General features: G+C 40.2%; 1 protein-coding gene across 2 annotated transcripts in view; it reads right to left on the reverse strand.

Moving 5' to 3' along the window:
- CBR4 (carbonyl reductase 4) overlaps window positions 1–27154 on the reverse strand; it is a 44105-nt gene that overhangs the window by 11254 nt on the left and 5697 nt on the right. For both annotated transcript variants that reach the window (XM_039326514.1, XM_039326513.1), the window contains exons 2-5: window positions 18374–18528; window positions 17870–17990; window positions 5300–5436; window positions 3191–3325 (exon numbers count right to left, since the gene is read on the reverse strand). In XM_039326514.1, the coding sequence (XP_039182448.1) occupies window positions 3191–3325; window positions 5300–5436; window positions 17870–17990; window positions 18374–18515 (535 nt within the window). In that variant the 5' untranslated portion in view covers window positions 18516–18528. The remainder of the gene's footprint in view (window positions 1–3190; window positions 3326–5299; window positions 5437–17869; window positions 17991–18373; window positions 18529–27154) is intronic.

Below are 27154 nucleotides of genomic sequence, written 5' to 3' on the forward strand. Positions count from 1 at the left end.
ATAATGACAATGAATCATGCCCTTCATCCACGCAGTGACATTGACAGACTTTATCTACCAAGGCAAATAGGTGGGCGTGGAATGCTACAAGTACATCAGATGGTTGAAGAAGAAAAAATGGCTTTGGAAGAATATCTGAAGAACAATGATGAAGATGCACTGAAATTAGTATATCAGGAAGGCTTACTAACTACTGGAGAGACCAAACTGGCCTACAAGAAAGACCAAATGAAGAACAGAATAGAGGCATGGGAAGACAAAGCACTACATGGCCAATACATGAAAAAAATAGCTGGGAAAGCAGATAATAATAAAACCTGGCAATGGCTAAGAGCAGGAAAATTGAAGAAAGAGACCGAGGGACTAATTCTGGCTGCACAAGATCAAGCCTTAAGGACAAATGCATACAAAGTCAAAATTGAGAAGACAGCAACAGACAGTAAGTGCCGCCTATGCAAAGAAGCTGAAGAAACAGTGGACCACCTGGTAAGCTGTTGCAAGAAGATTGCACAGACTGACTACAAGCAGCGGCATGACAAAGTAGCAACAATGGTGCATTGGAAGATCTGCAAAAAATATCATTTGCCTGTAAGCAAAAACTGGTGGGATCATAAAATAGAGAAAGTCATAGAAAATGATAAAATTAAACTGCTCTGGGACTTCAGAATTCAAACAGACAAGCACCTGCAACATAACACCCCAGACTTAACAATTTCGATAAAAAAGACAAAAAAGTCTGGATAGTGGATGTGGCAGTGCCTGGAGACAGCAGAATAGAAGAGAGAGAGCTGGAGAAGATAACAAAATACAAAGACCTACAAATAGAAATAGAAAGACTGTGGCAAAAGCAAGCAAGGGTACTACCAATAGTCATAGGAGCCTTGGGTGCAATCCCAAAACAACTGGAGCACCACTTGAACACCATTGGCATTGACAAATTCGCCATTAGTCAATTGCAAAAGGCGGCCTTACTAGGAACTGCTTCCATCCTGCGACAATATCTGTAATAACATCAAACATTCACATCTGCCTATCCCAGGACCTTGGGAAGGACTCGATAGGTAGACAAAATGCCAAATCCAGTCTGAACATCTGGCTGACTGTGCGATGATCCATAATAATAATAATAAAGTTGGAAGGGACCTTGGAGGTCATCAAGTCCAACCCCCTAATCAGGCAGGTAACCCTATACCATTTCAGACAAATGGCTGTCCAGTTTCTTCTTAAAAACTTCCAGTGTTGGAGCATTTACCACTTCTGGAGGCAGGCTGTTCCACAGGTTAATTGTTCTAACTGTCAGGAAGTTTCTCCTTAGTTCTAGGTTGCTTTTCTCCTTGATTAGTTTCCATCCGTTGCTTCTTGTCCTGCCTTCAGGCGCTTTGGAAAATAGCTTGACTCCCTCTTCTCTGTGGCAGCCCCTGAGATATTGGAACACTGCTATCATGTCCCCCCTTGTCCTTCTCTTCATCAAACTAGACATACCCAATTCCATCAACCTTTCCTTATATTAACCTCCAGTCCCCTAATCATCTTTGTTGCTCTTTTCTGTACTCTTTCTAGAGTCTCAACATCTTTTTTACATCGTGGTGACCAAAACTGGATGCAGTATTCCAAGTGTGGCCTTACCAAGGCATTGTAGAGTGGTATTAATATTTCATGTGATCTTGATTCTATCCCTCTGTTAATGCAGCCTAGCAATGTTGGCTTTTTTGGCAGCTGCAGCACACTGCTGGCTCATATTTAAATGATTGTCCACTAGGACTTGGTTTGCTTGTAGGTGTTCGCTGATTCATTGTTTGATTATCTTTTCCAGAATCTTCCCAGGTATTGAGGTCAGGCTGATAGGTCTGTAATTTCCTGGATCCATTTTTTTCGCTTTTTTGAAGATGAGAACTACATCAGTTCTTTTCCAGTCCTCTGGTAGTGCTCCAGGATCTTTGAAAAATGTTCCCCAGTGCTCCAGGATCTTTGAAAAATGTTCTGAGATCACATGTGCCAGTTCCTTGAGAACCTTGGGATGTAATCCATCTAGTCCTGGTGATTTGAACTCGTCTAGGCTGGACAGGTGCTCACTTACCATTTTCTTGCCTATCTTGTGTTTCTATTCTGTTTTTTATGGCACTATTTTTGATAGGTCGGTCTGCTTTTTCCCTTTGTGTAAAGACAGATGCAAAAAACAAGTTAAATAGTTCTGCTTTCTCCCTGTTGCTTGTCACCTTCTTGCCACTTTCACCCACTAATGGACCAATCGTTTCCTTCACTTTTTTCTTGTTTTTTACATGTTGAAAGAAGCTTTTTTTTGTTATTTTTGACTTTGGTCGCAAGCCTTAGTTCATTTTGAGCCTTAGCTTTCTTCACTTCATTTTTGCAGACTCGGGCTATTTGCTGATATTCTGACTTAGTTATGTGTCCCTCTTTCCACTTTGTATACTTGTCCTTTTTATCTTTCAATTGATCAGAGAGTTCTTTGTGCAGCCATGCTGGTTTCTTTTGAGAGCTGTTATTTTTCCTCTTTGTTGGTATTGTGTTAGACTGGGCTTTTATTATCTCACTTTTCAAAATTTCCCAAGCTTCTTGAGTTGTTTTCCCCTGGAGGATTCTCATCCATGGAATCCTTCCCAAACCTCTCTAAGTTTATTGAAATTAGCTCTCTTGAAGTCCAAAACTCTAGTTTGACTGTGTTCTAGTGCTTGTGCTTCCATAATGTTGAATTCCAATATTGCATGATCACTTCCTCCCAAGTTTCCTATGGCTTCAACATCTTCTATCATTTCATCTCTGTTAGTGAGAATTAGATCCAAAATGGCTAATCCCCTAGTTCCCTTCTCTATTTTTTGGGAGACAAAGTTGTCTGCTAGGTTTGTCAGGAATCTGTTTAATCTTCCACTTGGTGCAGAGTTTGTCTCCCAGTTGATGTCAAGATAGTTAAAGTCCCCCATTATTATTGTGATGTGCTTCCTACATAATTAGCTGACTAGCAAAAAGTTCATCTATTTCCTCTGTTTGGTTGGGTGGCCTATAGTATATACCTATGGCAATGTCATTTTCCCGCCTTTTATATTGACCCAAATTGACCCAAATAACCCACCCCATCTTTTATATAGCTATGTGCCCATGTTTTGTGACTTTCATATTCCAAAAATACTGAATCTTATGTGATAAAGAATAAGTAACTGAACCCAAAACTCACCTGGAACAACCATGTTGACTCGAATGTTCTTTCGTGCTACTTCTTTAGCAAAAGAGCGTGAAAATCCAACTAATCCTGCTTTGCTAGCACTATATGCACTCTGACCAGCATTGCCTTTTAATCCAACAATACTTCCTAAAATAAAGATAAAAGTAATAAAGCCCAAATTTAAAATTTGTAATTATAGACATTCAATTTACAATAACAGTATTCAATGTTGATAACTTAATTTAAAAAATTGCCCATTTTATTTTATTCAATTTGTTTGAAGGACTTACAAAGAAGATTCAAGCTTTCATTTGAATAAAATAACTTATATATATCCAATATATAATATACCAACAGTAACTGTGGTGAATTAACAGGACATAAATATAATTACCTTCTCTGTAGTTTTTGTTTTTATACATACTTGAAATAATATCAAATACAATAAATAAATACAATCAATCTATACAGAAAAAAATAAAACTAAGTCCTTGTTACATTTTCTGTTTTAAAACTGAGTGAAAAATGTGCTTAGTCACAGTCATTTTTAAAAGCAATAACAATATAAAAAATATCTTCAGTGCTAAAGTGGAAAGTATTATGAAACTGTTATATTTGGAATTTTTTGATTCTAAAGGAATCAAAACCCTTCTCTGGTGGAAAGCTCACCCCCAAAATGCCAAAAGTAGAGCATTAAATTATCATTTAATATCACCTTTAAAGCCCTTTATGGCTTGAGATCAGTTTACCTGAGGGACCATCTCTTGCTGGTCATATCTACCCAACCCACTACAGCAGGGAGGAAAGGAATATTGTGAGTCCTGTCCCTTAAGGAGATGCATCTGGTGGGACCCAGAAGAAGGGCCTTCTCCACGGTGGCTCCCTCACTCTGGAACATCATTCCCTCAGAGATTAGACTGACCCCCATTCTAACACTCTTTCGGAAGGCGCTGAAGACCTGGTTCTGCCAGCGGACCTGGGAAACCCAGAATGGGATAGAGCCCAGCTAATGGCTAGTTTAATGTGTGTTGTTGCTGGGGTGGGGGTTTATTATATTGTTATATTATTTTTCCTTATTTTATTTTTTATAGGGTGGTTTTCTATTTATGTAAGCCGCTTTGAGTCACCATGTGCGAGTAGGTAGCAATACAAATTTTCTAAATAAATAAAAATAAATAAAATTTTCAAAACCAACAGACTGCAGTGAGTCCTTGATCTCTTGTACCCAGAAGACCCATGAGCACCAGCTACAAGGTGACAAAGTTTACAACTGGTAAAGAAAGGAAATAAAGACAGAAACGTAGTATAACACCCTAAAGGAGAATTAACCGATTCTTACATGCAGGATAGAGAAATGATCTATTGTACATTAATTAGTTGTTATCCTAATAGCTTGATCTGGCATACTACAATTAATAAGGATGGTTGTAATCAGCATCCTTGACAGTCTTATAGTTTCTTAATGCATCAAAGAAAAAGAACAAAGATTATTAAGGAACTGGAGGCTAAAACATATGAAGAACAATTGCTGGAATTGGGTATGCCTAGTTTAATGAAAAGAAGGACTAGGGATGACATGATAGTACTATTCTAATATCTACAGGGCTGTCACAAAGAAGAGAGAGTCAACCTATTTTCCAAAGCACCTGAGGCAGGACAAGAAGCAATAGATGAAAACTAATCAAGAAGAGAAGCAACCGAGAACTAAGGAGAAATTTCCTGACAGTTAGAACAATTAATCAGTGGAATGACTTGACTCCAGATGTTGTGGATGCTCCAACACTGAAGTTTTTAAGAAGATATTGGAGAGCCATTTGTCTGAAATAGTATAGGGTTTCCTGCTTGAACAGAGGGTTGAACTAGAAAACCTATATGGTCCCCAACTCTGTTATTCTAGTAAGTATCATTTTATGCTGAAATGTAAAGCATTTTCTGTAGGTAAAAGATACCACATACAAAGAAGAATTTTAGACCCAAATTATTAGGGATTTTTATAATAACTTTCAAATATATTAACTTATACAAAGGTATTTTTAAACACAACTTACATTGTTTCCAGAAAAATAATGTATTAAATATAGTACTAAAACAATGAATCCAAGTTTGTTTAGGTAGACATACCAACATTAACAATAGCACCACCCTGCTGTTGAATCATATTCTTTACAGCAGCTTTAGATGTCAACATGGTTCCCAAAAGATTGGTCTGAAGCTGGGATATCATATCTTCAGATTTGGTTCGCAACAGTAGTCCATCCCTGGAATCAAGAAAAAAACTTAGTTGTATTTAATTGATTACAGTTGGGTCAATTCTGAATTTATTCTAATAATTTCATTATGAAGTTGTGTACCTAAACTTAACATACTATATTAAAGGAATGTTGCTGTTGAAGAATTAACTATCAAGCTTTGTACTTATATTTCCATAATATTTTACCTATGTATCTTTGCTTCTATCATTTTGTAAGTACAATATCTTTGAAGTTCTGAAGTTTTACAGTAGTTTAAATATCTTTTAATATGAAACTGATATACAGAAAACTCTATACAATTCTGTTTAGCATTTTATCAGTATATAGATTCATAGGAATTAAGAGGATATTTCAAGATTATGTTTTGATCTTCAGTTAAGTCAGGTGTGCTGTGGAACAATGCAGTCATGGATTCTTTGGCTAATTTTGAATCTAAGGATCTAAGAACAGGGCTGTGACATCAAATGAGATCATGATTTCATCCTCATCTATAGTCACATCCAAGTGGAGTTTTAGTGGAGAGTTAATGGAGTGTTTGCTTCCTCTTGTAAGGTGCCCAACATTTTGTGCTGATTCTTTTGCAATGCTGTATGTAGAGGTCCCTGATAGTGATATGATTGGATGGAGGGATATGCCAGGTTTGTGTATTTTGGGGCATCCATAGAAACATGGGAAGATGGGTCTGCTGCTTCTCATCCATTCCACAGTACACCTGATTTAACTGAATACATGAAGATTGAAGCACCAAGGATTATGGATCTCATAAAACTCTGCATAACTACATATTTGATGGATAAATTTACCAACAAATTAAAGGTACACCTATGAGATCACTGCTTTCAGGACTTATAGTGGAGGTCTTCATGTAACGCCTAGAAGCCATAGCACTTCCACAAATACAACCAAAAATAGGGGTTAGATATGTAGATCACACCTTCACCATAATAAAAAGGACCAATTAGTATACACCCTCAGAACTATCAATAACATTTTTAAAGAAATTCAGTTTACTAGAGAAGATGAAAACAACAATTTGCTACCCTTCCTGCATATCCTGATCAGAAGAGACCATAATGGCAAACTAGAAAAGCATGTGTACAGAAAAATCACCCATTCTAACCAGGTGCTCCACTACTAAAGCAACTGTCAAGACTGATGCTCACTTTCACCTACACTTCCTCTTCACTCACAGCTTGACAATAATAGGGAGAGGGTGATTGGAATACAGGGGAGGGAGAACAGTATTCAAACATCTGCCTGCACCATGAGATATTGATGGCATCCAAGGGCACCCTGAGCAGATATCCTGGCATTGCAGACTGCTTCTCATATCAAAATGAAGAGGCATGATTGATGGATGTTTTGGACTATAGTTGCCAAAGGGAAAAGGGGGGATTAACTACACTTTTGTGCGGGAAACCCAGAGCTGGTTTTGCTTCTTCTGTGCCAATGTGGCTTATTCAGTAAAGTTTTATACTCTTGGAAAAACAATGTCCCAGGAGTTCCTTTTTCTAGATTCGCCAACTGTACAGTTGACATTAAACCAGCTCTCTCTCTAACAGCCTACCTGGACTCCATCAGGATGTTAGCAGCTTCAGGATATCGGCAGCCAATCAAAACCCGGATGGGGAGACAAAGCTGGGGGGAGCCCCCTTTCGATAGACTCCAGCAAGGACTCAAGCTGAAGCTGGAATGCAAGCAGCTGGCACACACCCCAACTGCCCACGTTCAAGGGGGAGAGAGAGCGATGAAGGGAACCTATCCGGGCCCTAAGGTCTGGTGGGCAAGCCACATAGGGAAGACAGCAGAAGCCCAGGATCAACCAGTCCCCCCTGGGGTCATGGTAACCTGGGGGAGCAAATGGAAAACCAGGTGAGCAGCCGAGTGGAACAACCTGGCTGAGTGGAAGTTCCCAGCCATGGCTCGCAGCCCATCAATGGAACAGCTAAGGGAAAGCTCAGTGGACTGCCGGTCCAGAGAGCCACCTCACTGAGGGCAGGAATCACAGGAGCTAAGATGGGTGCCATGAAACCTCTGTCTACCCCATCTCTTCCCCTCCTGCAGCTGATGGTGCCTACCCCCCCTTGGGATGATGAAAGCCCCCCACTAAGGGATGGCACCTCCCGTCCCTGCTGCCTCCCCACCAGTATATGCAGCCCCAATGGCAGCTGGAGTCCCTGCTCCGCTCCCCCTGGCAGCAGTGGGGTTGCCACCTGGATATGTCTTGATGTGACAGTACCCACTGCCGCCTGTCCTGGTGGTCCAGTTCGATGGGTGACCCAATAACCTGGCCTATTTCCTGACCCAGATCTAGAACTAGATGGAATGCTATGGAGCGATGAACCTGGAAGAGTGTGCCTGGGTCAATGCCATTACATCTAACCTAGAAGGGAATGCCGCAGGGTGGCTGGTGTCTCTCCATGACAAAAGGGCTCCAGAGCTGCAAAATCTGGATGCTTTCATGTAGGCATCGCAAGACAGATTCAAGGACCTCACGTCAGCCCAGTGAGCAGAGACCTGCATCCACTCCCTACGGCAAGGCAAAAAGCCAGTGGCAGAGTACCTCCAAGATTTCCGCAGCCTGGTGGCTCATCTGAGAGATTGGCTCAAGCGTATGCTGGTCTACCAATTCCAGAAGGGGTTGAACAAGGAGCTGTATCACAACTGCCTAGAGTGGGGGGTGCCTTGCAACCTCCAAGCATGGTACTAGCTACAAATGTGAAGCTCAAACTGATGGCACAGGTACCTGGAACATATTGCACATGAGAACCAGTCCTACTGAATGCCCGAGAGACACCAAGTGCCCCGTGGAAGGAAAGGGGAGAAGCCCTGCCGGAGCCCAGGAACATGTTTCTGATGTGGGAAGGAAGGTCACCGAGTGGCCAACTGCCTCACACTGCAACCAGCATCTGCACCACGAGCCCCAGCCAAAGCAAAAAAACCCCACCTGCAAAGCCGAAAGAGAAAAAGCGGGTAGTTCAACCAGTCATGGAGATGTTTTCCCAATCCAGAGAAGGGGAGGGAACTCCGATCCACGACAAGCCTGGCTTGGTCTTCTACAAAAGAAACAGTGAAGGAGAAGATGATCCGATGGTAAGTGGTACTAACATCCCTATGATGATTCAGGTGGAGATTTTGGTGCCTTCTTTGGGAATAAGAGGGGGTCCTCATGCCTTATTGGATTCAGGGTGCACTTGATACCAAATCAGCCTTCAGACAATGGAAAAACTAGGACTGAGGCTAAGGAAGTTAACGCAGCCCATGGGATTCTCCCAATTAGATGGTTCCCTTACGGGAGGGATACCCGTAAGGTACCCGTAAGATAGAAAAACGCCCACACAGCATGAACAAACAAGATGATACCTCCCGCCTACCAGCCATTTGGAAACCCGCCCTTATTGACAAACGACTCCCTAACACAAAGAATGACACCAGACCCACACTCACAAAAACCACACAGGATGTCACCACCACACATCCACGCAAAAAGCAAACCCAAAGCCACACCGATGATGAGGCACGACCACAAACCAGAAGCCAGACCACAGCTGCATCATTAGCCACTTTAAACCCCTCCAATCCGTACATGAAATAAACTGACACCCACCATGAAGATGAGGCACGACCACGAACGCGAAGCCAAAAAATAGCAAGGCAGCCCACCATCTTAAAACCCCCTGCAACTCAGACTAACCTGAGCACAACAAAGCCCCCACCCAAACAGAACACTCCCCCAGCCAATCAGAGCACAGACAACCCCCCAGCCAATCAGAACACAGACAACTCCCCCAGCCAATCAGAGCACAGACAAGCCCCATACCAATCAGAACACACCTCCACCCAATCAGAACACAGCCAAACTCCCACCCAATCAGTTCATACCCCCACTGGCAGTTAAAAGGAAGAAACAGCTAAGACCACACATTGCTCCTTGAAGCACGAAGCTGAAAACACCAGCCTGAAGATGACGAATGGGACTTTGTCGAAACGTCGCCAAGACACTTCCAATTTTACGCGGGAGAAAACCCGAATAACCAAAGACCTACATACAAACACCTGCGAAAACCTCAGAAAACATATATATATGACTCTGCCATTACACGAAGAAATTCTACAGGACCAATAAGCAGTTCCAAATAACCACATATATCACTAGAAACTGAGCACAAAAGTTTATAATTACTTGAAAAATATAAGAGTATAAGAAATGAGCTTGGATGATGAGTCCTAGAATTCTCTACTCAGCAAATTTGGAAGGAAGAATCCAAGTTGGAAAAAGCTGGATAGCAATTGGACTTGGTGGAGGAAGACCTGCCCTTTGTATGGCTGGTTCTTCAGGCCTTCTGGTTATCAGTGAGCAACTAGTTTTTCTAAAAAAAATTGTACAGGTAGTCCTCTATTTACAACCACAGTTGAGCCCAAAATATCTGTTGCTAAGTGAGACAGCTATTAAATGAATTTTGCCCCATTTTATGTCCTTTCTTGCCACAGCTGTTAAGTGAATCACTGCAGTTGTGAAGTTAGAAACACTGTTGTTAAGTGAATCTGGCTTCCCCGTTGACTTTGCTTGTCAGAACATCGCAAAAGGTAATCAATGACCCTGGGACACTGCAATTGTGATAAATATGGCAAGTGTCTGAATGTTGATCATGTGACCCTGGGATGCTGCAATGGTTGTGTGAAAAATGGTAAGTCATTTTTATTTTCAGTGCTGTTGTAACTTTGAAGGGTCACTATATGAACTGTTGTAAGTTGAGGACTAATTGTAGTAAGTTTCTTCTACAGCAGACATGTCAAACACAAGGACCGGGGGCCGGATGCGGCCCGTGAAGTGGTTTCATGTGGCCTGCGAAGCCATCCTGGAAACAGTGAAGGAACGGCCTCCACTGCCTTGGCCCTGGCCCAGGCCAGCCAGAAGCCAATGCACAATTTTGTGATGGCCATCTATGCTGAAACGCATTCAGTCTTAGTTCCACAAGGCTGTCTGGAAACAGTGAGGAACCAGCCCCTGCTGTGTCAGCCCCTGGGTGCATGCTAGGGAGGTGTCATCCTTTGAAAGGAATGAAGAAATGCACCATCGCCTGGAAGTGGCCAGCAAATGGCCCTTGCCTACTTCACATATCCGGCTTGATGGGATCTGGGGGAGGAAGAGTTGAGCCGGGTGGCTGATGAGAAGTGCAATGCTGCCCAGCCCCCAGCCTGCCCAGTTTCAGCAGGCAGCAAGGTGCAAAGCTTGTGAGCTTTGTACCGCCTGGCTCAACCTCTTGACGCTGTGAGGAGAGCGCCCCGCTGCCTGCCGAAACCAGGCAGGCTGAGGGCTGGGTGGCCTCGTGCTTTTTGGATTTGTACTGCCCTGTTCTGCCTCTTGGCGCTGTGAGGAAAGTGCCCCACTGCCTGGTGAAACTGGGCAGGCTGGGGGCTGGGCAGCATTGCGCAGGTAACATTGACTCTCATGCTGCTCATGGCATTCCCTCCCCCAGACCCAACCAAGCCAGATACGTGAAGTAGGTGAGGGCCATGTGCTGGCCACTTCCAAGCGATGGTGCACTTCTTCATTCCTCACGAAGGGTGACACCTCCCCAGCTGTGTTTCGTGCCTGTTTTTCTCCCTCCCTCATCTCAAATATTTTCCCACCACTCTGTACTTAGGAAGGAAGGAAGGAAAGAAGGAGAGGGAGGGTCTGAGCAAAGTCCTGCCTTAGTCCTGCCCTGCTGCCCTTTCACCATTCCCTTGCCCCCTCCTCCTGGCCTATCCTGGGGGTCACCCATCTTATTGCTAAGGAAGCTTTGGATACAAAGCTGGATCTCCTCCCATGGAGAGGGAATGGGCTTCCCTCTGACTTAGCCCTCGTATCCATCATGAGCAACCTGGGTAAGGAGAGCAAGCACAGCAGCAGCAGCCTTGAGGAGGAGGTAAGTGCAGCTGGGCATCTCCTTGGGGAAGAGGGGCTGGGCTTGGTGCTGCAGGTGCTCAAGGGCCAGACTGAGTATTTGACCTCTGCTGTCCATCCAACCCCCCCCCCGCATGGCCTGAGAGGAACAGTGAGGTTCCTCCAGTGGACCATGCCTTGGCACTTGCCCTGGTCCCACCTCTTTCTGCCAGAGACGCTCAGATCTGTCCCACTCGTGCTCAGGCCCCCACAGGCACCCTTGACGTGAACAATGTAGAGTTGGCCATGCCCATCCAGTAGGCCACACCCACTCCATTCACGCCCACTCAGTAGGCCACACCCACCCTGGCCACACCCACCCAGAACCTGAGGGCAACCGCAATGCTGATGCGGCCCTCAATGAAATTGAGTTTGACACCCCTGTTCTACAGTGAGCTACTCATCAGATTTATTGTCCCAAAGGCCATTAGTCCTCCATGACTGTTTTGCATCCAGTGGGCAAATGGGAAAATCATGTGGTATTTCTCAAAGAAGTGGATGTGGTTTTGTGATCTGATTACCAGTTTCTGCGTTAAGTATCATTCTTTTTTTTTATGCATAGCTCAATTTTCGCAACACATATTAATTGCTTGTCATCCACACCCACCCTGGCCATGCCTAGTGTGCCACACCCACCCAGTGGGCCATGCTCACCCGGCATCCAGCGCTACATAAGTGGGTTTTGGGTTGCATTTTGGGCACTCGGTCTCTAAAAGGTTCACCATCACTGATCTAGGCAGATGCTAGCAATGTGGCAGTGGGGTGGTTTTACTGCAAAAGAATGAAAAAGGGGAGTTGCAACCCTGTGCCTATACTTCTTGCAAATTATCGGATATTGAGAGGTGTTGGGTCATCTGGGAAAAGGAGGCTTATAATGTCCAATGGGCTCTTCTGACCTAGAGGCAATTTTTAGAGGGTAATAAGATCCCATTTGGGGTAAGGACAGACACAAGAACCTAGAGGCATTAAAGATCCCAAGGAAGATATCCCCTAAGTAGTTGAGGTGGGTGCAACATTTTAACCTTCAACTTCACCCTTTGCTATTTGCCTGGGGGAAAAAATTCTTAGCAGATGCCCTCTCCCACATGCCCCAGTATAGAAGTACCCGAGAGGAAGTAGTTAACTCCATCATCCCATCCAGACAGCTCACAGTGCCAGTGCTTACAAGACAGCAGAGAACAGCCCCTCTGCAGTCGGCTGGGGACTTGTTGACGCAGCCGCTTAAATATGCCTTGAGGGAGACAAGTGGTTCCAAAGACATAAAGACAAATTTATGTTAAAGGAGGGTTTGGCATGGAAGAGAAGAAAATTGTACATCCCAGCCAGCCAGAGGACCTCGCTTCTGCAGAGGAACCACAATGTGAAAACCACAGGTATTTTGGGTTTGTGAAAACCCTTCATTTGGTAAAGAGACAGTTTTGCTGGCCAAAGATGAAAAAGGACACAGAAACCTATATGGCCAGTTGCCCTATATGTGCCTCCATGAAATGCCTACCTCGGAAGCCTCCAGGCTTGCTACAGTCGGTAACCCCCACTAATCCATGGGAGGAGATACTCATGGACTTTATTGTGGAGCTACCTAAGAGTGCTAGGAATATTGTCATTGACATGTTCTCGAAGCAAGCACACTTTGTGGCATGTCCGAGAATTCCTTCAGTCCGCATCCTAACCAAGACGTTTGTGCAGCATATCTATAGACTGCATGGGGTCTTGAAGCGCATTATCCCAGACCAGGGGGGGGTGCAGTTTACAGCAAAGTTTTGGTGGGAATTTTTGAAAATGACAGGCTCCTCCCAGGGGCTTAGCTCCACTTATCATCCTAGTACCAATGGAGGCACTGAACGTGCTAACTCATTGGTAGAGTAATACCTGTGCTGTTATGTAAATTATCAACAGACTAATTGGGCCGAGCTCCTACTATTCATGGAAGTTGCATATAACAACTCGGTGCATAGTAGCACAGGTTTTACCCCTTTCAAGGTAGCCACAGGGACTATGTGCCCATGCCAGAATTCCCACAGGGAACCCCATCCTCAGTGTCATTGGCTAGTGGATAGATTCTCTGAAAGCCATGTGGGGCACCATGCGTGAAAAACTGAATAAGACTAGGGAAGTCAAAAGAGGCAAGCAGATCAAAGAAGAACCCCCCCCCCCGGAGAAAATTTAGAGTGGGGGATAAGGTGTATTTGTGCACAAAATATCTAAACCCGAGGTAGCCCTGTAAAGAGGTAGTCCCAAATATATAGGACCTTTCCAAATCATCTGCATTGGAAACCTGGTGACGGTGGAGCTGAAGTTGCCAAAAAGCCTTAGGCGGGTTCACTGGTGTTTCACTGCAGTCTTTTAAAACCCTTTTGAGATTCTAGGTTGAGACCAATCAGAGAACCACCTCCTCCTCCCATCCTAGTAAAGGGAAAGGAGTACTATGAGGTCAAAGAGATTCTTGATATCAGATACTACAAGGGAACGTTACAATATCTAGTGCTGTGGAAAGGCTATCCATTAGCGGATGCTGAGTGGGTGCCCGCTCTAGATGTTAGGCGACTAGATTGGTTAAGAAGTTCCATATTAAATACCCTCAGCAGCCACAATAGGGATTGTGGTAATAAATGGCTATTAAGTAATAATGGCTATTAAGTAATAATGGCTATTAAGTATATGTGTGATGACCCAGGGCACAACACAAAGGCAAAACAGTCAACTGGCAGTTCAAACCATCCTTTATTTGCTCCAATTTTCCCCAAATGCTCCCACATTTCTGGCAAGCCGCCGAACAAAGTAAGACACACACACCTTCAGCAGCCTCTGGCTGCAAGTAGTTTCACACATTTTTAACTCTTCAGGCAGGGAGAGTGTGTGTATGGAACAAGCCATCCTCCTTCAGGTTTCAACTCACACACAGTTAGATTAGAAGAGTAATTTACTCAAGGCCACATAGATAACAAGGAAAGAAACAAACATCCAAAATCTAATGCGTCTATGAAAATGCAAGCTTGCCTGAGCAGTTTCAGAAGAGAAGCCAAAATTCAATCCGAGGTCTTTGAATATCAAATCACATTTGTCAGCCAGTCCAATGATCAGAGTTTCAGAGTTTCCAAGCAAAAATCACAACACAGAACAAGAGATCAGAGAGTTGTTTCCAAGATCAGCAACAGCACACAAAATTTCAAGCATTCAGTGTTTGTTCCCAACAAATGTCCCTCCCCACAGAGTCTCCTTAAGTCTCAGTTTCCAGGTGTGCCTTGTCGAGAGAGATGGGGTGCTCTCCTCCCAAATAGTTGAACCTGCCTGCGTTGTTCCCTCCTTCTCTCCACTCTCTGTGCTCTAGGATCCTTGCTCATCACCTGAGTTCTATCTCTCATGTTCATTCTGTCCCAATCCTGCAAGGCCCTGGCCTGTCTCTGCCTGATCTTCCCCACATTCCTCTGAAGCCACACACCTCTCCCTCAACCTCCATAGGCTCCAGTTTCAGCTCATTTTTCTCAGCAGATTCAGGCTCCAATGGAGGCATGACAATATGTTTATTATTGTTTCAGGTCTATCCTTCAGGTCTTTTTCAGATCTATCCTTCTTCTAGAGCAGGGGTCCCCAACCCCCAGTCTGTGGACCAGTACCAGGCCACGAAATGCTAGCAACTGGGCCGCACGAACAAGCAAAGCCCCATCTTTGGGATGCAGGCAGCACACAAAACCACGCACTCTCCAGTCCATGAAAAAAACGTTTTCCATGGAACCGGTCCCTGGTACCTGTTCTAGGGGGGGTTGGCATGTCAAGACTGATTCACACTTTCACCTACACTTCATCTTCACTCATAGCTTGATAATAATAGGGAGAGGGTGGTCGGAATGTAGGGGAGGGAGAATAGTATTCAAGCATCCATCGGCACCATAGGACATTGCTGGCATCCCAAGGACACCCCGAGTAGATGTCTCGGTGTTACAGACTGTTTCTCATAACAAAATGAATAGGCGTGATTGATGGATGTTTTGGACTGTGGGTGGCCTGTAGGGAAAAGCAAGGATTAACTACGCTTGCTTTTGTGTGGGAAACACAGGGCTGGTTTTGCTTCATCTGTGCCAATGTGGTTTATTCAGTAAAGTTTATACCCTTGGAAAAACAATGTCCCAGGAGTTCCTTTTTCAGGATTCACCAACAGGACAGTTGACAGCAACAATCCAACTTCCCACAAGAGAAGCTGAGTAAGGACTTTATTTAGACAAACCCAAATGTATTGCAGCAACTCAGAACAATAGAAAAAGGAAACGGAGCATCTATACAATATATTCCAACAAAATGGATATCCATGCAACTTTATCAAAAAGTCTCTGACCACTCAACACAATACAGCACAACCAACACAAACCCTTAAAAGAATTACATTGCCATACATCAAGAATATCTCAGAAACCTCCAACAGACGACTACAACTACATGGAATTAGCATAGCACACAAGCCAACTAAAGCCCTCCAAAACATCCTAAGCAAACCAAAAGACCCAGCAATCCCAGAAGATAGGAGTCATCTACAACAGTGCTTTTCAACCTTTTCACAAATTTAGGATATGGCAATACTTGAGTACCACCAGTTGCCTAGCAAGGTGTCAAAAACTTGATGACTCCCCCCAAAAGAAAAAAATGATAAAGTACAGGTAGTCCTCAACTTACAACAGTTCGCTTAGTGACTGTTACAAGGCACTGACGTATGACCATTTTTCACACTTATGACCACTGCGGCATCCCGAGGGTCATGTAATTTATATTCGGATGCTTGGCAACTGATTCATATTTGTTATGGTTGCAATGTTTCAGGGTCATGTGATCCCCTTTTGCAACCTTCTGACAAGCAAAGTCAATGGGGAAACCAGATTCACTTAACAACCATGTTATTAATTTAACAACTGCAGTGATTCACTTAACAAATGTGACAAGAAAAGTTGTAAAATGGGACAAACCCATTTAATAAATTTCTCATTTAGCAACATAAATTTTGGGCTCAATTGTGGTCGTAGGTTGAGGACTATCTATACATCCGCTTACCACACTTTAATGGGAAACTTGTGCCTGTTTCTCTGACATTAATCTTTGCACTGTTCTATCCCCTTCTCTCCCTCTGTTTGTTTCAAAGAAGCCTCTCCTCTTCTCCATCTCTCCTTTTCCGTCGTCTTTTTTTTCTTTGCCTTTCCCACCAAAACCTCCTCTTTTTATATCCTCTCCTCTCTCCCCCTCCTTCTCCTTTTCTTTTCGGTGCAACTCCAGCTGACTCCTCTCCCCCAGGCTGTGTGCTGCTCCATCTCTCTTTCTCCGACCCCTTCTCTTTCCCCATTGTCTTTTTTTTTCTCTCCCTTTCCTGCCAAAACCTCCTCCTTTTATATCCTCTCCTCTCTCCCCCTTCTCTCTTTGGTGCAACTCCAGCTGAGTCCTCTCCCCAGGCTGTGATCTGCTCCCAGAAGCACCAATCAGCTGGTGCCCTGCGCCAATCAGCTGGAGCCCCACACCAATCCTGGGTGCTCAGCAGAGCCCCGGCAACACCGCAGCTCTAGCTGACTCACCCACAGGCCTGTGCAGCGCTGCCACCACTTTAGCTCATCCCCCTGCTACACGTTTACACTTTTTTAATACTTTTTTTTACAGTTCTTTTCAACCCATCATAAGCATACCACTTGCCAGGTGCAGACCTACCACCAGTGGTATGTGTACTACAGGTTGAAAAGCACTGATCTACAACATACAATATAAGAACTGGAACAACCAACTATGTAGGACAAACAAGCAGAAGATTAGCAGAATGCATCCATGAACACCAACTGGTAGTCAAAAGGCATGATGAATTTTTTTTAAATTCACAATATATAGACAGATTTAACCATAGTTTCAATTGGGAAAATGTGACAATCTTACACCAGGCCAAATCCAAAAATGCCAGGGAATTTCTAAGTCTGGCACTTTGATAAATTAGCCATAAATAGATACATAGACATTAACAATATCTATGCAAAAGAGACAATCAACCAGCCAAAAGGGAATAAAATCACTCAAGCACCTCTCCACCAGCAATCAGTAGCCAGATGAGCATAGATTAACTCCAAGTTAATATCAGACCAATCAAGAAATTGCCAAAGAGCCAATAGTAAATAGCCCCAAACAAAGAATCTCTAAAACTCCCCCCACCAACACTGACAGACAAGCCACTAGAATATAAAACTCCCCCCACCAACACCGACAGACAAGCCACTAGAATAGCAAACAGCACTCCTTACTAGAACTGATGATATTATCTAGTTTGGGTAATGAAACATCTGCAAGAAAACAAGTAAGCTCAGAGAGCACCAAAGACCCCTCAGTGTTAACTATTGTAAAGAAGGTATAATTATTCTCTCTGTACGAGTCTCTATGTCTCTATCTATATTTCTTCTATAATTTATGTATTTTTATTCTATAAAACAAAATAAACTGCATGCTGCTTTTTATACAAGGTATTTTCATATGTTACAATTTAAATGTGAAACTAACCTGTTGATACCTGCAGCATTAACCAGATAGCGTATATGACCCAATTTGTTCTCTATTTCTTTAAATGTTTTTTGGATGGCTTCTTCTTTGGTGATATCACAACTCAGTGCAAGATGACCTGCTGTGTTGAAATGAAATCCATGGTGACATGTAAATTACTCAAAATCAGGTTTGCAATTCTTAAAGCAGAACTATTGTAAAAAGAAGTAGTAATTTTTAGATAACTGAAAACAAGAAACAGTAAGGGTACAAGTTTTTTTCTGAACAGTATCTTTTACTGAAAAATATTATTTTGTTAAAATATATCCAGGCCTTCAGCTCCTGATCAAATGGCAGAATACTAATCCAACAATTATTTCCCATAAAAAAAATAAAGTGACTTTACAAGTGTCTTCAATTTAAAACAATTTAGCAAATTTCTATTAGATAATGTGCTATTTAAGTAGTTCCATATACTTTCTAAGGTATTGTATATGTGAAAAACAAATATCAACACTTACTTACCTCCTAATCTATCCACAGTAGCTTGAGCCCTGTCCAGATTTCTTGCTATAACAGCCAGGCAATATCCTTTCCGTGCTAGGAGCTGTGCGGCAGCCTGACCAATTCCCCGAGAACCACCAAAAATGGCACAAACCTTTGACATCTCCAAAACATAACTGACAAATAATAATAATTATTGACAGACATATATTGCTCCTGCATATGAAATAAAATCTTCCTCTATTTCTACTCCTGCAACTATTTATAATATATATATATTATAAAATCTCTTCCAAAAATGGAGTAAAAGCGACTATCATCAACATGCAGGTAGCTGACAATTTCTCTGACTATTGAGTCCAATGGACTCTAATTCCATTCAGATTTGGAAATATTGCCACATTTAATTTCTAATGTACCAAAAGTAGGGCACTGAGTCTTTGAGATAACATTTAAGTAAACGATTCCTGTTAATCCATACTTTGAGATTAAGTCCAAATCTTTTTATACTCTGTATAAATTCTTCCTAACACTGCCAAAAGTTGACTTGAAAAGTCAATTTTCATCTGCACTGCAAAGATAATAGCCACAATTAAATATAACCCATTTTAATAATATATATGGTCCTCGACTTATGACCTCAATTTATGTTGCTAAGTGAAACAGTTGTTTTGCCCCATTTTACGAACTTTCTTGCCATAGTTATTAAGTGAATCACTGCAATCGTTAGTGATACCATTGTTAATCTGACTTCTCCATTGACTTTGCTTGCCAGAAAGTTGGAAAAGGTGATCACATGACCCTGGAACACTACAACCATCATAAATAGGAATCAGTTGCCATGCAGCTGAATTTTGATCACATGACCATGGAGATGCTGCAACAGGTGTGAAAAACAGTCATAAGACACTTTTTTCAGTGTCACTGTAACTTGGAATGTTCATTAAACAAACTTGTAAGTTGAGGACTACCTGTATTTAGCATTTTAAAGAGTTAAAACTACAAGAGGATATCAAAGATTATCCATTAAATTTATGGCAGAGATAGATACAAGTCAGGGGTTTTTAATTTAGCTGAGCCTTTTAACTATAGTATTACATTTCTAATACAGATTTTTTTTCTTCCTAGCATTTTCCCACAAGTGCAGGGTTCACAGTTTCTAGTCTGGTGCCATAACCATTAGACCAAACTAGCTCTCTTACATGCCTAATAAAGTACTGTACTGTAATAGTAGTCAAAGAAAATATTCCATGTTATTCCAGTCTCTAAAGTAAGAATGTACAAAGAAAGAATGTATAATGTCAGCTTGACTCATTAGTACCAACCTCAGGATTTTCCACCATTCTATTCTCTGTGCATTGCTTTACATTTCTTCGGGAATGCTAGCCACTGTTGTGTCATATTTCATGTCCCATATGAAAATGCACAAATGTTGCACCTTATGTCCAGGCATCAAAGGAGTAATTTATTTGCATTGCAGTTTTTTGTATATGCAGGAAGTAATTTCTCCAATCTATCTCTTACATTTAAGCAAGCTAAAACATCTGTCAGAATCCATTTATATTTCATTTCTATCTATCTCCTCTGATCTAAAACCAAATCTCACCTTCCCCTGGATTCTGCCATACTCCCAAGGGGTTGGGGGGATATGCATGTGGGGTTATGACTTTCACTTCCTCTATTTGCTACAATGTAAACTTTTGTTTATTGCCGCTGGGTCTGCTGCCCATTACAATATAACAAATTGCCTCCTGCACTATGCATCTTTCTGAACTTTCTTCCCCCTAACCTGGCAGTTAGGAAAGGGGGGGGGGAAGAAATACAAACATCCGAAACCTGGCTTATTTCTCCAGTCTCAAAACGAAGTGTGAAGAGCTGTGGAACATCGTACTACAAATGGAGCTGGACCGATGTTATCTTCCCTTTCCCACGATGGATTTAACACCTGAGGATTGGCTGGTCTGAACCATCTGCATGAACTGTGGGGTGGGGTTTGCTTAGGGACCCTTTAAAGTATCGATCTGTGGCTTCCGGTTCCAGTTTGCGGCGGTGCGGTTGGGCGAAGGGAGTCATCCCTTTGCCAATCGAGTTTCCCCTGCCGGTAGACCCCTTACAGGGTCAAAAAGACGCTCTGGAGGAGCATCTACCGTTGAGGAGGCTTCTCGGGTAGTTGCAGAGGAGCGGCGGCGTTCTCTGTGCACCGAGTATCTCCTTTGGGCCGACAGGGTAAAGATCGGCCAATAAAATGGCCGATCATTTAGCTGTGCCAACCATAAGCCATAAGATCATCTAAGCAAGCAGACCCACCGTGGAAGATTTGGTGAGACTTTTTTTTACTTCTATTTTCTTTTTTTCCTGTGAAAAGTTTCTTTTCTTTTTTTTTTTTTTTTGAATTATTTCCCTTTTTGTTGAAGCGGCGTTTTAAATGAGGGAAGAGAAGCTTAAGAAAAGAATGAAATCTATTTTTGTTTTAATGGCTGATTTTGTTTTTGGATACTTGGGAGCCCCAAGAAAATTCTTTAGAGAGATTTAAGACCCTATGTATTTGAAGAGTATTGTTTTCTTTTATTTTTTATGGCATCCGAAAAGACTGATTATTTGATTAACTTTGATTATTCATTGGGGAACATCTTCTATTGAAACTAGGTATTGTTCTTGCTATTTTCTTTCTTTTGGAATTTGTACAAAGGAAAAAGACTAAGAAACTTGGGAGGAGATGGATATTGTTTGATTGCTGTTAAAAACAGTCTCCCACAAAAAGATAATGTCGTCAAATATGATAAAAATGGAGGAAACCCGCTCAGATTCTATCTATAAATATATTTTGGACAAAATTTTAGAAAACACGGAGATGATAATTGCCTGCAAAAAGGAGATTTCTTTACATCGACAAAGTCAAGCACAAGGTTTAAGTAAAACTATAGTTTATATTCAAGAGACTAGCTCCCAGTCCACTGAGATGGAAGAAGCAAATGTACAGTTGGACTATCAATTGATACTTGGAAAAAGTCTTGATATAAATGGACAGATGACCTGTAATAAGGAAATGGAGGAGTTTACTTCAGAAGGACAAAATTTGATTAAAGAGGACTATACTAAAAAAATGATTTCAACTAAAGTTTATGCAACCTTTAAAAAGACGGGAAATGATGTGTTGGCACGAGCTTTTCAGAATGACTATAACTCTTATATCACCCTAATAAAATGGAGAATGAGAGACCTCTTGTTGCTGTATACAGTGTGGCAGGAGACAATGGGAGAGCTATTTGCGGAACTAGAGACTCGACTATGGAAACCTATTTGGAATAGAAATAAACCCAAAATAAGATATAAATATTAAATTTGAGATGATACTTATGGATGGTAAAGGTTTTATAGAGATTTGGACTGTCTTGGATTTGGTTTTTGCTAAAAGGGAAGTTATTATGAAATGATTTAGAATTTAATATTGAAGTATAATAAGAATGTGTGTTTTTTGTGTGTATGTTTGTTTTCTCTCTTTTGTGTTTTCTTTTTGGAATGAGATGGATAATAATTGGAGAATTATTGAAAAAGTATAGAAATATAGCTGAGAAATGTAAGAACTTAGTTTTGGAGTTAATATGTTTAAATAAGAGAAATTTGGGGTCCCTGAATAGTAAAATAAATAAGTTAGTTATTAGTTATATTTGAAAAATTAATAAAGTTTAAAACAGGATCTTTGGGAGTTTTTTAAACATTTATTGATTAATGAAATTTATATCCAGCGATATATTTAATGAAAACTTGTGTTAGAAATATAATAACGAGATTACAATAATTTAAACAAATAGACAGCGTTAGTTTTGATTTAAGCATTTAATTTATATCTAACGATATATTAATGAATGGATTATAGGATTGTACTAATTTGATTATTACATTGATATTGAGCGGTTGAAAGTTTCTATTGATTAAGGAAACTTATATTTAGATATATTAATGAATGAATTTATTTGAATCTATTTGATTATAATAGTCTACATAGAGAGGGAAATTTTTTTTATTGAGAATTTTTAAAATTTTACAAAAAAGTTCCCTTCCCCAAACCCTCCCAACCCACCCCAACCCTCACCCAACCTTCCCAGAGCTGAATACAGGCTTAATTAGAATTTAAAAGAAAAATTTTTAAACACAAATAAAGCATATACAAATTTGATTACAATAATTAAACAAATCATAAAATACTTTAACACCAATATTTAAAAAGCAGAAAGAGAAAGAGAAAAAGAAAAGAAACAAGAAAAAGAAGAAAAGAGAAAAGAAAAAAAAAGAAATTAGAGAGAAAAAAAAATATCTAAAAATATCTTAAACTTTAAATATAAATTATTTAAAAGCTAAATAATATTTTATATCATATTTGTATTGTATAAAATTTATCCATCTTTTCCATACCAAAAGGTACTTCTCTTGCGATTGATCTTTCAAGAAAGCCGAAATCTTTGCCATTTCCGCTAAATGAGAAACTTTAAGAAACCATTCTTGCAAAGTAGGCAAAGATTCCTTCTTCCAACATTGCCCTACTAACAGCCTAGCCGCTGTAATTAGATTTAACATTAATATAGTTTCTTTACTATCACAATCGGAAACAATACCCAACAAAAACAATTGTGGAGTAAATTTTATCCTTCTTTTAAAAATTCTTTGAATATTCCACCCTATCTTAATCCAAAAAGCTTTTATATTTTTGCATAACCACCAAATATGATAATAAGTAGCATCCAAGCAACCACATCTCCAACATTTAGGCTGCAAGTTTGAATACATACGAGACATTTTTTGTGGATCAAGGTGCCATCTATAAAACATTTTATAAAAGTTTTCCCGTAAGTTTTAGGCTTGTGTAAATTTGACATTCCTCACCCAAATAATCTCCCAAGTATCTAATGGAACCGATTCATCAAAATTTTGTGCCCATTTAACCATACAGTCTTTAACTAGTTCTGCTTCTGAATCCAGTTCCACTAGCACCCCATAAATTCTTTTGATATGGGTTTGTCTTTGATCTTTTATTTGTTTTAACAAATTCTCATCCTCTCTAAGCAAACCCACCTTACAATCTATCTTCCACCTTTCCAATAATTGTCTATACTGAAACCATGAATAAATAATATTTTCTTGTATTAAATCTTCCATAGATTTTAATTGCCAATTTTTACCATCCCATCTAAGTAATTGTGTATAAGAAATACTATCCATCTTAACTCCTCTCCTTATCCCTTCTATCGCATGCCATGGAATAGCCCATAATGGAATTCTTGAATCACTTCTATAATATTTCTTCCAAACCCAAAGTAAGGAAGTTCTTAAAATATGAGACTTAAAAACCTGATCAACCTTCTTATTAAAAATTAAATAGGCATGCCATCCAAAAAGTAAATCCCATCCCTCCATGCCATCTACATTTGTTAAGTTAACCCAATCACTAATTAATGTTAACACCACAGCATCATAATACAATTTCAGATTCGGTACCTTGAGTCCACCTCTCTCACGAATATCTTGTATAATTTTAAGTTTTACTCTTGGTTTTTTCCCTGCCCAAATAAATTTATTGATACCTTTCTGCCATTCGTTTAAGTTAACCTCATTCTTTAAAATAGGTATCATTTGAAATAAGAAGAGAAACTTTGGCAAAACATTTATTTTAATCGCTGCAATTCTCCCCAATAGGGATAATTGCAGCTTCTTCCAATTTCCCAAATCCTTTTGTATTTTAACGCACAGCCTTTCATAATTATTTTTATACAGTTTTGCATTAGAAGCAGATAAAATAACCCCCAGATATTTTACCTTATTAACAACCTCAAAATCTGTCAACCTAACTAGGGTCTCCTTATCCAAATTAGTCATGTTTTTAAGCAATATTTTAGTCTTATTGTTATTAATTTTAAAACCGAAACTTGTCCATACTGATGTATCAATTGTAGCAGTTCCATTACAGAATAAGTTGGTTGGGATAAAGTGACAACCAAATCATCTGCAAAAGCCCTTAATTTATATTCTTTTTTATTGACTTCTATTCCTTTTATTTTCTGTGATTCCCGAATTTTAATCAGCAAAATTTCCAAAGTTAAAACAAACAGCAATGGTGACAGTGGACAACCCTGTCTAGTCCCCTTCTCAATTGAAAACCTCCATTAACTATAAGTTGTGCCGTTTGTTTTTGATAAATAACACAAAGAGCTTGTGGAAATTATTTCTCCAAAATTCATTTCCTCAATTAATCTTAACATAAATTGCCAATTTAACTGATCAAAAGCTTTTTCAGCATCTAAAAATATCAATCCTGCAGAAACTTGGTTGTTTTTATCCAAATATTCTATTAAATTAATAATTTGTCTAACATTATTTTTCATATACCTTCCAGTTATAAAACCCGTTTGATCCATATGTATTAATTGATTTAACACCCTCATAAGTCTATTAGCTAAAATTTTCGAAAAAATCTTATAATCTACATTCAAAAGAGATATGGGTCTATAATTCTTTGGTAAAGTGAGATCTTGATCTCCTTTTGGAATCAAAGATATGAAAGCTCTGCCCCATGACAAGGGGGTCTCTGAACCCTGTAATATATTATTAAAAAGTTCCTTTAAAGGTTGTTTCAACTCTTCTACCAAGGTTTTATAATAAATAGATGTCAGTCCGTCAGTACCCGGTGCTTTACCTAATTTTAATTCTTTAATTACTATCTCAATTTCCTCGGTGGTAATCAGACCATTAATTTCTTGTTTCTGATCTTCTGTTAATTTAGGGAAATGAGCATCTTGTATGTATTTATCTATATCTGAAGCCTGTACTTTCGTTCCCATATATAATTTTTTATAATAGTCTAAAAAAGATTTCTTAATCAGCTCCTTCTGATATACCACTTTACCATTATAATTTATTTTATCTATAGTTCTCAACCTCTGCTTCTTTTGCAATTGATAAGCCAACCATCTCCCTGGTTTATTAGCATTGCAAAATGTATTATGTTTCATATACAGTAAGTTGGTTGCAGTTTGATCAGCCATCAACATGTTAAATTGTGATTTAAACAATTTTATAGATTCTTTAATCTTCTCATCTGTAGGATTCAAAATTAAGGCTTTTTCTTTTAATTTAATCTCATCTTCCAACTCCTTACGTTTCTGCACCTGCTTCTGTCTATAAACCTTATTCATTTGTATCAAGACCCCCCGCATGTAAGCTTTACCTGCGTCCCAAACCATTGGCATTGAAGTTCCCTTATACATATTTAAAGCAAAATATTCCTTTAATTGCTCCTTTAATTTCTGAACATTCTTTTCTTGTCTAAATAAATTTTCATTCATCCTCCACGATCTCCTCTCCTCTTTTTCATTAACCAATTCCATCCAGACTGGACTATGATCCGTCAATGTCCTAGGAAAAATCTTAACATTCTTTACCCTAAAATATAAATCCGTTGTAATAAAAAAATCAATTCTTGAAAAAGATTGATGTCTGTCCGAGAAGAAGGTGAAGTCTCTCTCCTCCAAATTGTGTTCACGCCAGTAGTCTCGCAACTCCCAGTCCTCTTTCAAATCAAAAAAAGCCTTAGGTAATTTAGCCTGTTTGAAGGAGGTAGAAGATCCTTTTTTATCTCTTTGTGTATCTAAAACACCATTCCAGTCTCCCATTAATATAACAGATCTATAGTCCAGCAAAATTAATTTTTGATGTAACAGTCTATAAAATTGTTCCTGTTGTTGATTTGGTGCATACAAACCTACTATAAGTACTTTCTTACCATACAGTCCCACTTCAATCATAACATATCTCCCCTGAGGATCAGAATCTACTAAACAAGCTGATAAATTTTGCTTAATATAAATAACTACACCCCCTTTTTTCCCAAGAGCAAAAGATGCAAAATGAGATCCCAATCGGGTATTAACTAAATATTTTTGATCCTTAGAAATAATATGTGTTTCCTGCAAACAAATAATATCATTATTATATTGCTTTAAGTAGTGAAATATTTTCTTTCTCTTTTGAGGGGAATTGAGGCCATTAGCATTCCATGTCAGGAGCTTTACCATCTCCCTTGACCAAAAGCCTAGAGAAGGCTGCTTGAAGATCTGCCATTGAAGAATGTACCGCAGAACTCTTGGGTCTTGCTCCTCCCACAGGCTCAGAAACAGATTCTTGTAAAACTTCTTTAGCATCTTTCTTCTGTTGTTCCTTTTCCTTACGTCTGTGGGCTGCCCGGGTCATTCTTTGCTCTTTAATCCCTGCTTGTTGCAACCACTCAGCCTGTGGTCTTCCAGCTTCCATCAATACTACTTCTTCAGACTGCTGTCCTGCCTCCTTGCCATCCAAAACTTTCATCATCATAGGTGGTGATGAGTGTGCTCCCAGGACCGACATATAAAACTCCTTTGCTTTATAAACAGTATTAAGTCTATAACGCGTCCCCGCATGACTCACCACTATGCCAATCGGAATCTCCCATCTGAATGGCATCAACCTTTTTTTAAGTTCATCAGCTAAGAAGGCAAACTCTTTTCTTCTTCTCAAAATTTTAGATGGAATCTCCTTTAGGATTATAACATCTTGTGCAGCAATCTGAAACCTCTTATTATAAAAAGCTTGTATAATTTCATTACGCAGAGATCTTTTCCCAAAATAAATATTTTTTCAATTTCCCTAGATATTGCCTCTTTTTCTCTGTCCAGAATCACAGCAAAATCATTTGCTACAATCTCTCTCAAATCTTGTTTCATGTCTTCTCTCAGCCCCGATTCTTAAAGCAAACTCCATTTCTCTATATTGAGA

Source organism: Crotalus tigris, unplaced genomic scaffold, assembly GCF_016545835.1.
Source record: "Crotalus tigris isolate CLP2741 ecotype Arizona unplaced genomic scaffold, ASM1654583v1 scf7180000024341.3516292, whole genome shotgun sequence".
NCBI lineage: Eukaryota > Metazoa > Chordata > Lepidosauria > Squamata > Viperidae > Crotalus > Crotalus tigris.